We start from the raw sequence: 14,688 nt of genomic DNA on the forward strand, positions 1-14,688 counted from the left end.
CATGCGAACCATTCAACGAAACATCATCGATAAGGGCTTTCGGAGCTGAAGGCCCAGTTGTGTACCCTTAATCACTGGGATGACACAAAGCTTTATGCTTCGCCAGGGCCCATCAACACTAACATTGGACTGTTGATGACTGGAAACATGTTGCCTGGTCAGAAGAGTCTCATTCAAATTGTATCGAACTGATGGACGTGTGTGGGTATGGAAACAACCTCATGAATTCATGGACTCTGCATGTAAGCATGGGACTGTTCAAGCTGATGGAGGTTCTTTAATGGTGTGGGGCACGTGCAGTTGGAGTGATATGCGACCCCTGATACATCTACATGTGACTCTAACAGGTGACACATATGTAAGCATCCTATCTGATAACATATATCATTCATGTCCATCGTGCATTCCAATGGACTTGGGCAATTCCAGCAGGACAATGTGACACCCCACATGTCCAGAATTGCTGCAGAGTGACTCCAGGAACACTCTTCTGAGTTTCAACACTTCCGCTTGTCACCAAACTCCCCACACATGAACATTATTGAGCTTATGTGGGATGCCTTGCAACATGCTATTCAGAAGAGATTTCCAGCCCCTCGCACTCTCATGGATTTATGGACAGCCCTGCAGGATTCATGGTGCCAATTCCCTCCAGCACTACTTCAGACATTAGTTGAGTCCATGCCATATTGTGTTGTGGCACTTGTGCATGCTCGTGCTGGCCCTACACGATATTAGGCAGGTGTACCAGTTTCTTTGGCTCTTCAGTGTATATCCTATTTACTTAGCCATTATCAGTTATTTTGCTGCATAAATAGCAATTCTTATAGCCTCTTTTTGAGACCCAGTCCATTCTGTTCAACTGCTCTTCCAAGTCCTTTGCTGTCTCTGGCAGAAATACGATGTCATCAGATATATTAAAGTGGTTCATACATATTCATAACGTATCAGAAAATTACACAAACTTCCTGATATATCTCCTATGGAGCAATGCTTGATAAGAAACAATATGACACAGGTAAACAAAAACATGGGTTCATTATGGCCACAGCAGAGAGAAAGGAAACCTCTTCTCAAAACAAAAATAATACAGCTTCTCAGATTCTAACAGGCATGTACCTGGAACACACAGTGAATAAATGTAGTGAGGTGTGAAAACTATGCCTCTGAATCTCTAAAGATGGAGGTTGAGTGTTTGGCTTAGTTGGCTGACAGTGCTTCTCGGGATATCGCTGGAAAGTCGTAGGTTCCACTGTGGTGGCTGATAACCGGTCTCTTACTGATGGCCTGCTAAGAGCCAGCACATTAATTGTCCCAGAGCTCTGGTTGAGCGAACTGCTAACATGTTGGCTTGCACCATCCTATATAGCCAGGGTGCAGAGGAATTTGTGCCAGTCCAGTTTCACACATTTGACACATTGGAGTAGAGAGGTAACTGGCACAGAGGACCTCTGATGGCACTTGTTCTGCTGTCTGTATTTCGTGTTGTGACTGACGCAGTCCAGGGAGGCAATGCCTTGTATGTATGCAAACCCGTGATGCTTAAGTGTCTGAGGGATTGCTGATTCCTTTAGGTGAATGACAGGCATGTGACACTTTCAGTGTTTCATTTTTTTAAGGGGTTGGGCTGGCTTGTTTGGGGGAAGGGACCAAACAGCGAGGTCATCAGTTCATCAGATTAGGGAAGGATGGTGAAGGAAGTCGCCCGTGCCCTTTCGGAGGAACCATCCTGGCATTTGCCTGTAGCGATTAGGGAAATCACGGAAAACCTAGATCAGGACAGCTGGACATGGGATTGAACTGTCGTCCTGCCACATGTGAGTCCAGTGTGCTATCCACTGCGCCACTTTGCTCGGTATTTTTTTTTTTAAACTCTCTCTTGAACAATGGGACCAGTTTACAGGATGCAACATTTTGTAATGTTTGTAGACATAAGGAAGGTTTCACATTAGCTCCCTGATGATTGTTTGATTGAAAGTATTAGATATAGGTACACAACCAAGAGATATGTATTTCGTGAGAATAGACTTATAGAAGATTTGATAAAAACCTGTTAGCTGAAGAGTCACTTTTTTTTAGGTATTTTATACATTAAAAGAAAATATAGTTGTAAATGATCTTGTGTACAAAAAAAAAAAAAAAAAAAAAAAAAAAAAAAAAAAAAAAAAAAAAAACATTTAAATAAGTAGTCTTGCAGCTTTTGCTACTAACATAAAATTGTATACTGTTCCCGATTTAATCATTCTTTTCCTTTCATATTGACAGACATTGTGTAATTGTTATCTTATTTTCAGATGATGAATGATGAGAACATGGTACGCTGGACTCAACAAGTTCGTAGCCTTGCTGCTGCAAGTCTGCCAGCTGTATCACAGTTTCTGCTCTCCGAGGATCGTAGGGATGTATTACTGGGCATTGTAAGGGACCTAGTATTTGACCCACATCCTCCTGTAAGGTGTTCACTTGCTTCAGGCCTGCACAAGGTGAGAAAATTATGTTCTGTTTGGATGTAGTATAGTTACCAGGTAGTTATTAATATTATTTACTGTGAGCAGAAGAAATCTGTCTAGAATTTAATAAAACTTTGACAATTAATGACTGAAGTAGGTGGAGCTGTTATTAAAACATTGGACTTTAATTAAGTAGGAGAAGGGGGAGTGGCGTTAAAATTTCCAAGTGACAATGCAGATTTAGATTGTCCATGGTTTCCCAAAGTCATTAGAGATAAATGCTAGAGAGGCACATTTAACAAGCTCATAGCAAGTTTTGTGTGTTTTTTTTCCTGTCCAAGCTTGTATTCAGCCTCTAATGATCCAGTCAAATTACTGCCCCTTCTTTAGCAATGGTGTTACAACTGAAGGTGTATTAAAACACTCACCTTACCAAGTGGCACCTACTGGGTTTGGAAGAAAAAATTCTTTCACCTAGTGAGAAAGATTAAAAATTTGAAGAATCAACACTGTTCAGGGACTAAGTAAGAAAGTCACTAAGGATCCCAGGTAATGAGAGATACATAATAAAATTTGAAGGCAACATCAAGAATGTTAAAAACATGCAAGATTTGAAAAGGCAAGATGTTAGAAGTGGAAGAGAGAGCAGGCTGCAACTCCAGAAATAGGTGAAGACAGATTGAAACTAATGAAAGGGTTATGCTTTTGTTCCTACCATCATTAGCAGCCCTTCTTTTGTTTCCTTCCATTTTAGTCACTGTTGTGCTCCAGTATTTACTGTGTTTTTCTTTTACCTCCAACTTGTCAATTGTTCCCTCTTACATTTCAAATTTCACCGACTTTCCAACATATGTTACTAGTATTTAGTTGTTGATATCATTCTTGTCCTATTATTTTTGTGTCCTAGGTGACTTGCTATTCAAATTTTCTGTAGCTCATTCAGAGATATGCACAGGAACGGAAGAGAGTTAACTGAACACTGAACACAGACTTCTACAAGGAATGGGGTAACAAAGTGTGCAATGACAGCAACTTAAAAACCTAGTAAATGACAGCCTTGTGTTGTTCTTATTTGAGAGCAGTTATCAGTTTAAAACTAACTTACTTAGATGATGGTGTGTTGTTTCACTCATCAGTACAAAGGCAAGTTTGATGCATTTCTCCATTCGTGTTGCTGGCCAACCACTCTCTTCATTTCAGCATAACTTTAGCCTTTCACATAATCAAAGAGCTGCCTTATCTAATCGTGTCTAGGCCTGCTCTTATGATTCTTTCTCACCACGAACCTTTCAGCTTTAGTTTTCAGCAATGACTCCTATCTTAATATGTGCCCAGCAGGATTTTTCCATCTAAAATGATTTTTATGAAGTTGTTATGTCAAATTAGATGTCCAAACCCTTGTCTTATGTGATCCTTGATAAAGTATTTCTTACATTTCCCTTCATTATCTATTCTTTTTCCAAAATAGCAAAATTTGCCCTTCTCTTTAAGAGTCAGTTGTCAGAGCTTAATAGTGGCGTTCAGCATGTCCACCTGCTGTGTGCCTCATTACCATAGCTTTCTGTATGTTTATGTGGTTATTATAGCCATCAACTAATACGTGTTGAATTTCATTAAACAATCATATCAATTCCTGTTCGCTTTTGACAACTACTGCTATATCATAAGCAGACCATACCATGTTGATTTTCTCTCTGTTCACCAATGAATTCCACATTGAGATAGTCCTTTGCTTCCCTCATTGACTCTCCAGTGTACAAATAAAATATCAGCAATGACAATGAGACACTCTGACTCCTGAGTTTGGCACCTTGTGTCATTTTTCCAGCACTGTCTACTCTGGTCAGCTTTGCAGAAAAGAAAATGGATTACCCTTCTTTTTCTGTAGCTGATACTACACTGCCTAAGAACGGAAGCCATTTTATACCATCCTGCATTATTAAAAGTCTGTTTAGATCCACAAGTGCGAAGTAATCATCGGTTAAATATTCCACGTAAACTGCAATGAGTATTCTTCCGATTACTCTAACACAAATGACAGTTAACATTCTACAGTAATGACATTAATTTTATACTCGTGTCTGTCTATTGTTTGTTTACAAAGGTTGGCAAAATACAAAGCATGCTGCCAATTTTCTGAATACTTCTGGCTTTTACTGTTATGATCTATATTTTATTTGATTATGTGGCAAACAGTGATGTTTTCTGCGAACAGCTTTAAACAGTTTTATATTTTTACATTGTATGTGACTAAAACTTTCAATGTTACAGGTAGCAGTGGTTCTTGGAGTTGAAAATTGTGGGCTACTGAAGTATGATTTCACTCGACTGCTTTGTGACCAGAATCTTGATGTTCTCAGGGCTCTTATGCCCAGTGTGAGACCCATTCTTCTGTTCATGAAGGAGGGTGGAATATTTTCTCCAGATGACATGGTATGTAATTTAGGATAGTAAAAATGTGAATATTTTGCTTTCTTTAGATGGTAAATTGTTGTGGCTTGGCCTCATCAGTGGTACAAATACGTATAGTTGCCACAGACAAGGAAACACATTGTCTCTAGTCACGCTCACTTTTCGTGATAAGTGGGATGCTGCACTACACACAGTTTGAGTCCATAGCCAACTACCATCAAATATATGAGCAGGAAGAGTCAGTATAGTATTCAAGAAGTCAAAAAATCAAACAAACGATAGGTGGTATAGATATACGGCAACTTAACAGCACACAGTGGTACATACTCAAGTGAGGAGTGCTCATATTGCCTCTTCTTTATCCCATTGTGCTGTTGACTGGATATTTCCATATGATGGCACTGGGATGTGACAGCTGAGTGGCATGTGCTAATTGCAGTGCTGAGGGTACCCCCTGTGGTTATAATCCACTCACCCTCTCAGGTGGCTCAATGGCTTTGTACATGGAGTTGTTTCGAGAAGCAGTATGTATGCAATGAGTATGCAAGGTTTTCAACAATGTAATTTATTTTAATGATGTAACATTATAGCATGGAGTTCAAATTGTGAATACTGACCTGTACTCTCTGACACCCATGTGGACTACCTGTTATCATAATACTGATGAGAAGACTGTCTCGGCCGTTGTAGTGTAAAATTCTTTCAGTTTCTCTATGTGATTTCATTTCAGCTGATTGCTAGATCTGATTGCCAGATCGCTCTGCCTAGAAGTCTATGGCTGATGTATTTCCTTGTCTGCCTGGGATTGATGACCTCGCCATTTAGTCCCCTAATCCACCTCATTCAATCCAGAGAGTTAACTGAAGTGCCTGGAAGTTTAAGGGTGATTTATTTCCTTCCCTGTGTTCAGTCAGTTGTTGACTGTGTGACAAGAATACATTACTAAGGTGTGTATCACAATAACTTACCCATGGGAAATTTTAGTTGATTATATTAATGAAGTTCAGACTTTCTTGACCTCATGCATTCTCCTGAAAAACACAGTTGTTTCTGCTACAATATCACTCCCTTCTACAAGTAATTTTCTTCCATAATTTACTCTCAAGTGTGTGAAGTTTTTCATTTAATATTATGTACTATTTTTCATGTGCATAACTACTATCAGCTATACATCACCGTAATTCATAATAAATGTTGCATGCCATGAAGATTGTTTAGAAAAGTCATCTAGATCACCTATTTCTTTTTTATGACCGTGTCCTTGCCTAGTGACATCCGCTAGTCTTAAACAAACTGCTTAACTCACTTGATGGCTGATGTAACAGTGCTTAGTCTCTCATGACATATTTCTTGTGGTCTTTTCTTGCTTTTGGCAATGCTGTGGTATACTCCTTAGGACTCAATTTCTGATTGTTACATTCTCTTGAAATATTTAAATACTCTGTAAACTAAGCTTTTACTTAGTGTATGCATCCACTCCAGCAATCATTTTACAAATACATGCAGCATTTCTTTATTGCTTTATCAACCATCATTCTCTGTTTATGGATATGAGTCCTGGCTGGCAAACAAAGGCTGCAAAGGAAAAGAGACCATAAGGGTAGCAATGTAAAAAGTATTACGTGAATTTTAAAACAAAACATTAACTGTTAAATTGGAAAAAAACTATGAATTGTGGAGTTCAGCAATGTGTCACCCAGTCTGCCACACAAAAATAAAAGATAAAAAAGTGGAAGCTGAAATACTAAATATCTGACTTATGAAATCACTTCACTGATGAAAATCAAATTTCATGGGGTGAAGATGCAATTATAGCTTTCAGCCATTGTGGCCTTTGTCAACAGTACACACACACACACACACACACATGACTGCAGTCTCAGGCAACTGAGTGTGTGTGTCTGTGTGTCTATTGTTGATGAAGGCCGTAGTGGCTGAAAGCTATAATTATGAGAGTCTTTTTGTTGTGCCTATCTCAGCATCTCCGCTATATGGTGAGTAGCAACTTTTCTTCTCATAATATTGTTACATTCCATCCTGGATTTCCCATTGTCAGATTCCATAGGCATAGACATAGGCATAGGTATAGAGATAGGTGGTTAGAGAAAGGAAAAGCATCCAGAACTGCTTCAGTAAAGTGGGCCTTTGCCTAGTTGGTGTATTTATTATGTGAAAAAACTTGTCCTCATCTCAGCAGTTACTTTAGATCTCCAGAGCATTCTCTCAGACAGGAGCTAGTATAGTTTGATTCAGGGGGTGAACACACAAGGGAATAGTGTCTCAAGTTGAGCTGCTTGTACAAAACATATTCTTACCAGAATAATTAAAGTTGGTACAGTCCCTCTTGATGTGTAGACTATATGAGGAAGCTTCTTAAGAAACAGTGTGTACTGCTCAATATGTACAAAACAAAACTCTTCAATTACAACTGTGGCAAACTATACGTAGAGGCTGTCAGTATCACAAAAATCAGTGCTCATACAATTATGGAGAAGACAGAAAGTGCAATAGAAAATAGGAAAACAAAACGTGAAAAGCTAAAATCTAATTTCAAGTGCTCCTTCACAGAAGAAAATCAAGAAATATCGCCATCATTCAGTAGTTACTGGTAAGATGAGTGGCATAGTAATCAGCACTAGTGGCACTGAAAGGCTGCTTTAAACGATATAAACTCAATAAGTACCAAAGCCCAAATGAGCCCATGTCAAGTTTTATACAGAGTTCGCAAGTAAATTAAATTCATTCTTGATCATGATTAACCTATCATCTGATGAGTACAGAATCTTCCACATGGAAATCAGCCTGAGTTCTAAACACATTGAACGTTCGAAGCTCAACTTGTTCTCAATACCAGGGATGGGGGAAACCAAAATGATTTGGAGTACTATGCTTTTGAAAAACCTTTTATTCAGTATCACATCACTGCCTAATATTTTCCTATGGGGTATGTATCCATGTTGCAACTGGATCAAAAATTTCCAGATTGGCGGATGCACCATGTTATCGTGGGTGGAGAGACATCCACAGAGACTGAAGTAATATCTGGTGCTCCCCATGGAAGTATAATAGAACCATATATGGTCACAGTATATGTTAATGAATTAGTTGTTGGTATTAGTTACTTTTTGCAAATCATGCAGTTATCTAGTAAATTCTATCAGTAAAAATTGCAGTAATATACAGTTAGATCTTATTAAAATATCATCCTGTTGACAATGTGCCTATACTGTTGGGAAATGCAATCCATGCACTTTATGAAACATAAAAGCATGGGATCCTTTGACTATATTGTGATCTGCTGCTTATTTATCTCGTAATGTAAATTTACAAACAATTTGGATTACATACAAAAGATACAATAATTGAATGAACTGTTGTGTAAATTGTATATGTAGATGTAGAGATCAATGTCTTGTCACTTTCTTTTCTGGGGGCCTAGCTTTATCTGCAGTTACATGTTCCCTTTAAATTTATTAAACACCTTCATTTCCATATTTTGAAGGGTCCACACATACAGTTTTAATTGGTGGGTGGAAAGATAAGGATTAATAAGTCATTAAAAATTTCAAGCATTTCACACAAATATTTGGAAGTAGCATTGTTTTTGGAGATGTGAAATGAAATGATCACATAGGACCAGATGTGGAATAAAGCAAACAGCAGGCAATATTTATGTATAGGTTTTCTTACACCTTCTGCAGTGGCTTGCCTGAATGAGAGTCTCTCTGTTTTCAAGCCATATTATTTAGAATAAAATTCTTGGGCTATCGACAGCTGTTGAGAGCTTCAGAGTTTTATTCAAAATGACCTGGCTTGAAAACTGAAAAGATTTTAAGAGGTTGCTGGCAAAGTAATTTGTGTATGAAAAAGATTGCATTTGTATATCTCAAATATTTTAATATTGCTGAAGTGTATGGGGGCCACTGTCGAGTTGGACTAACAGGAGATGGTGAGAAAATACAAAGGAGGGTGGTGCAAGTGGTTACAGACTTGTTTGAATGGCAAGAGAGGGTAATGCAAGAGAGTGTAACAAAATGTTGTAACTGGATCAAAAATTTCCTTTTGTTTGAAGAGAGAGGCCATTCATTTTACAAAAACCTGCTTGGAACACCTGAAGAATTGTCTCCAGGCAGATGCTACCAGTACTCTCCAGTCCCCTGCAGGTCAGTCCTTTGGAGATTGTGCAAACAACAAATAACAGCTGAAAGAGGGGTGTACAAACAGTAATTGCTTCCACATTCAGTCTGTGAATGGGATGAGCAGAAACCTGATATTTATGGTAGAGTAAAATTTACCCCTTGTCATACATTTCCCAGGTTTCAGTGTGTATATGTAGAGCTAAAGATCGATATCAACTATGTCACCATGATGTAAAATTATGGAACATGTGTTATGCTTGTGTTGGATGGTTTTTGTGTAGACCACACAAATCTTTATTGAGAATCAACTCAGATTTTACGGGCACTGATTCTGTGGAACCCAGATAACTTTTTTCATTTGTGAGACCCAGTAGGTTGTGGCACCATGGGCCAAGTTGATGCATTGTTTCTTGTCTTCTGAAAACCACAACAAGGGGATCCTACAAGGGTTCCATTTTACTGAATGAGGTATGGAAACTTAAAAAGGACAAGAATATCCTATTTACAGTACATTAACAGTAAACTGTGTCTATACTGTTTAATGGTACTTTTGCTTATGCCAGCTAAGTGTAGCCTAAAAATGAGAAGGAATTCAGCTACTTCGAGTAAAGCTGCTACTTTTTCAGAATTATTAAATAGCTGCTGTTTATCTTTTGTTTTTAGCTTGGTATTAACTTAATTGCATTGACGTTTTTCAAGGAAAATTTGTGTCAACGTTGATTGGGCTAGGAGTGTACAGTAAACTACTGTATATCATGCAGCTTTATAATGCAGTTTCTAGCCATGTAGCTAACAAGAATTTTCAGTCCTTGAATACGGGCTTTGTCTCAAAAGTTATGAGAAAAAATTCTCGAGTGAACCAGAAGAGAGAGAGGGATGCTTTTTTCTGTGGGAACAGTAATGAGGTGTCTCGGCTAACAAATGTGACTTGACCCAGCTGCATCCAGGCAAAGACAGAGTGAGGATCATGTTTTGTGTGTGGTACATTTTGGTACACATCAGAATTAGAAAAAAGCAGTGCTTAATTGAGCAGCGATTCACGATAAAAAGTTGCATTTAAGTAAAAATTTGGGCTCTGAGTTGGTAGACTCGATTCAGGAAGCCTTCAGGGAGCAAGTCACATCCCGCCTGAAAACTTATGAGTGGCACAAGATGTTTCAGGAGGGCCGAGGAAAAAGTAGATGGCAACAAGTGCTTCAAATCACCATCACCATCCAAAATGCACGAAAATGTGGAGCAATGCGAAAAGATTAGAATGGGGATCAACACATGAGTGTAAGAATGATAACAGAGGATTCTAATATGCTGGAGTCAAATATTTCTAATATTTGAGAGATTTATTATGGGTGAGAGAGATGTGCTGAAAGATGGTCCCACAAGTGTTGACTGATGAACAGAAAGAAATCTGCATGCTGAATAGTCACAATATTTTGGATCTTCATGACAGTGATCCTAATTTTTTGGATAGAGTAGTAATAGATGACAAGAGACAGAGTTTTGAGTATGGCCCTGACTTAAAAAGATAAAGCAGCAAGTGGCACCCAAAAAATTCACCTCACCTGAAGAAGGTCTGCGTGAACAAATTCAAGATGAACACAATGCCCATGGACTCTTTTGACTTCAAAAGTGTGATTCACAGGGAATTTTATGCATCAAGGAGAAACAGTTAATGGCCAATTTTTCACACAGGTCCTCATCCAGTTGCAGGATAGGGTGAAACACACCAGGAAAGACAAACTCAACAACTTGATTTTGTACCATGACAATGCACCAAACCACACTGGCTTCATCATGAAATAGTTTCATGCCAGGAGCAGTGTATCAGTGTTGCCTCAGCCGCCATGCAGCTTTGACTTGGCATGACTAGACTTTGTTTTGTTTCCGAGGATAAAGAGGAGCTTTGAAGGGTTACCATCATGAGTCATTGGAGGCGTTGATAGTGGCTTTGAGGCACTGCCGTAAGGTGGTTCCTGATGGTGCTTTCTAGGAAGTCTGTGTGGACTGGTTCAAATGCTGGTAATGATGCTGAGATACAAATGGAATTTACAGTAAAGATTTTTAAGATTTTGTATGTTGAAAAGCAATGAAACTCATTTCTCTTCTTTCAACTTATGGAACAGTCTGTGTAATTGTTGGTCTGGAGAATGGAAGTTATCTGTAAACACACACACACACACACACACACACACGACGTGTATATAGTTAAAAGGTCAGTTGTTATCTCATTACACCATTGCTGAACAACCACTGAAGTTAATTCCAACCAAAATAACTAGGGTATCCACCTGGCGTATTTTAAGCTGAATCAAAAATCTTATTACTCCCTTCAACATCTAAAGTAATTATCTTGATGGTGAAGTTAGAGAAATGTGATCTTAGATTGAGATGTCCTGAATAGGAGGGGGGTGAGGAAATCCTTAAACTAAATTCCTTTTACTTAATTTTGTACAGTGGTAGATGTACATGTAGGTCTATATCTCAACTGTACCTCATGAGTATCCTTTCTCTGAAGCCATGAGGGCGCTCTTGATAGTTTTATTTAATTTTATCTCCCAGAATTGTTGTATTTTGTTGCTACTATAATTTTCAAACAGTTAATGTATTTCATCAGGAGACTTTGGTTTCCTTGATATGACTAACACTTGAGGGTTCACTAGAGACAGTCTTCTGCTCAAAGTGTGTCTCCAGTGATACACAGTATGTATATGGTAGAGCTCTTTAGTGTCTTCATAGTTGTGTTACTGCTGAATTCATAATAAGCACTAGAAATGTTATACAAGATTATCTGACTGTGTAATGTATTGCAGTGTAACTTTAAAGATATTTTTCTGAGGACAGTAAACGGGCCAAAGTGTAAATACAGTTCTGGGGGATTTTTACCCTATACTGTCTAGAAAACCAGGAAGATCTCTCCTTTTCAGACATGATGTAATTATTGTATCTATTGGTATTTTTTGTCTGAATGATGCATTGAGGGTATAAATTTTACATCTAATACATCTGTGACTTCTACTTCAATTTGATAACAGTTTGATGATTCTTATCTCATGGAGTGATTTATAACCTCAAAAACTTTAATTGGTAAAGAATGATTCATTATTTATACATTCTATCCTCAACTTTTTTTCACTGCTTGTGTGACTGTTGGAGGGAATTAATTCTTACAGTAGTAACTCAACCGGTGCTCACCAGAAGATCATCACAGAGTGTTCATTCCTAATTATGAAAGGATCTGTGAATTTGTAAAATTTACAGAATGCTACAGGAGTGTTGAACATCAGGATACTGGATTTAAAAAGCTAGAAACATGGTACAAGTTGCTACAAAATGGCACAAAGTTAAAGACTCAGTGAAGTAGTTTACCAGGCAAAATGATTGGGCATGATGTGTCAAGATTTTGATATAACATTATGATTAGATTAGATTAGATTAGATTTACTTTCATTCTAATTGATCCGTAATGAGGAGATCCTCCAGGATGTAGAAACATGTCAGAAAAAAAGGTCAATAATACATGACAAATATTTACAATGAAGACACATCACTGCACTGAAATGGTGCAGAAGTTAGATTGACAAAAAATAGCTTGCTTCTACCGAGAAATTCATCAATGGAGCAGAAGGAGTTGGCCACGAATAAATCCTTTAGGCTTCTCTTAAACTGAATTTCATTTGTTGTTAAGCTTTCTATGGCTGCTGGCAAGTTACTGAAAATGTGTGTTCTTGAATAATGCACATCTTTTTGTACAAGAGTAAGTGACTTTAAATCCTTGTGAAGATTATTCTTATTTCTAGTATTGATTCCAGGAACTGAGCTGTTTGTTGTGGAAAACCGAGGTGAAGATACAGCAGGGACTAGATATAAGTATGAATTATATAGATCTGTGGTTTTTTTTTCCAGGGCATAAACAATGTTGCAGCTTGTACTGAGACACTTCAAGCTCTCCTGACATGTGAGGCTACTGTGGCTGCTACTTTGGACTGGCGATTATATGTAGATGTCATATCACAGTATGAAGTTCTACCCCAATGTATGCCTTCTGACATTATTTATGATGCTGTCATATCACTTCTTCAGCAACGTATTTTGTCTGTGGTAAGTACTCTGTCATTTAACTTCATCAGTATTTCATAAATTATAAAAACTGTTTAGAATATTTGTGGTTTTATTAATGTTCATTAATATAAACAGATTGTTACTTTATGTAAGAGAGGTAAATTATGTTGCATTCCAGTCCTCAGCAACATCTTAATTGTGCTGAGTGCACTTCAGAGAATATAAAGGAAGTGAAGCCAGAAAATAACCGTGTTCCTTTGCCAACAGGCGGTGATGTGGTACAGATACTATAAATTAAGACAAGAATTATGAGATGATATAAGGGAGGGGAATACAAGAGAGAATGAGGCACGATTATTGGAATACATGGTAGCTGTCATGTGCAGGTGTGCTGGGAGTGCCGCTGACCCTTTCGCCTCACTGTACTGCATAGCAGCTTATAGGCACACTCATGGGCACCTGCAAAAATTTTGCCAGCATGTGGGGCGGCGAGTACGTTACTTCACTGGTTTAAAGTTTTGATGCTGTCTTTAATCATGTGAGCCTGGCAACTATTTTGGTGGTCAGCCAGAAAGTGAAGGGAAACATACTGACCTTAGTTTCCAGTCTGCACGGCCACATTCCGGTCCAGCACACTGAAAGAAAAGTGTCTATTTCCCATTTCTTTGTGGGATCAGGACTATGACTTCAGTAAAAGTTTAAAATTCCAATCAAGATTTGATTTAATTAAAGTTTCTCACAAACAACACTTAAAATTACGTTATATTCAACTGAAAACAAGTCTTTCTAATCTAACAGCTCCTTAGGAGCTCAGAGGCGACCTCTATGGTAACTTCCTACCAAATTGTTTTTTGCCCTTACTAACATCACTCAGTTGAAAGTTCGCAATAAATGTTCAAAAATTAATGCTCGCCAGAAAAGTGGAAATAAATTCACCACTTGCCACACGGAATTGAATTTCACACAGACGGCACACTAACAGTTATTTTATCGAATTCTAAACAATCCAGGACGGTGTACAGTCCTCGTGAGTTCACTAGCCGTTTTCATTGCCAAATACGTGCTTGTCACAGCTCGGCTCTGACGTCATCCGAGGCAGAGTGCGACCAAATGTTTAACTGGCGTGGACGTCACAGTGTCTGAGAGCGAAGTGAACCTTCCTACTGCTTCAGGGGCTGTATTTATATGGTGCCGGTCCGGACTGCTGAGAAAACATCAGTTGTCTCTTGTCTATTTGCATACGGCAGCAGTCTATAAGTGACCGCTATCTCGGGCACATAATCTTTAATAATATAATTACCAATTACTTCAGAAACTTCTTAATTTTTGCTGGTATGCAGATAAGCAGTTTGAAAGCATGTAGAAAGTTTCAGCTCACTAGAATGAAAACTTTGCTTAATAGAATTTATTTAGTGGAACTAATGGTAGATTGTTACCTCTGAACCATACCTTTGCTAAGACTTATATCAGTTGCTATTTATGTTACAAGTCTTAAACTTGGTGTAGCTCTATTATTTGATATATTTGGTCATCTATCATTAAAATTTCAAGTACTTAATCTACAACACTTAGGTGCATTTTAGTTACAAAATTAGTTTTTATTTAATTACTCAAAAATGATAAGAGGTAGA

At 38.1% G+C, this 14,688-nt stretch overlaps 1 protein-coding gene across 3 annotated transcripts in view; it reads left to right on the forward strand.

The window, feature by feature from the left end:
- The window catches only part of LOC126194934 (uncharacterized), a 274,312-nt gene that overhangs the window by 104,843 nt on the left and 154,781 nt on the right, over positions 1-14,688 (forward strand). For all 3 annotated transcript variants that reach the window (XM_049933315.1, XM_049933317.1, XM_049933316.1), the window contains exons 8-10: positions 2,295-2,483; positions 4,722-4,883; positions 12,902-13,096. In XM_049933315.1, coding sequence (XP_049789272.1) covers positions 2,295-2,483; positions 4,722-4,883; positions 12,902-13,096 — 546 coding nt within the window. The remainder of the gene's footprint in view (positions 1-2,294; positions 2,484-4,721; positions 4,884-12,901; positions 13,097-14,688) is intronic.

Source organism: Schistocerca nitens, chromosome 7 (assembly GCF_023898315.1).
Source record: "Schistocerca nitens isolate TAMUIC-IGC-003100 chromosome 7, iqSchNite1.1, whole genome shotgun sequence".
Lineage (NCBI taxonomy): Eukaryota > Metazoa > Arthropoda > Insecta > Orthoptera > Acrididae > Schistocerca > Schistocerca nitens.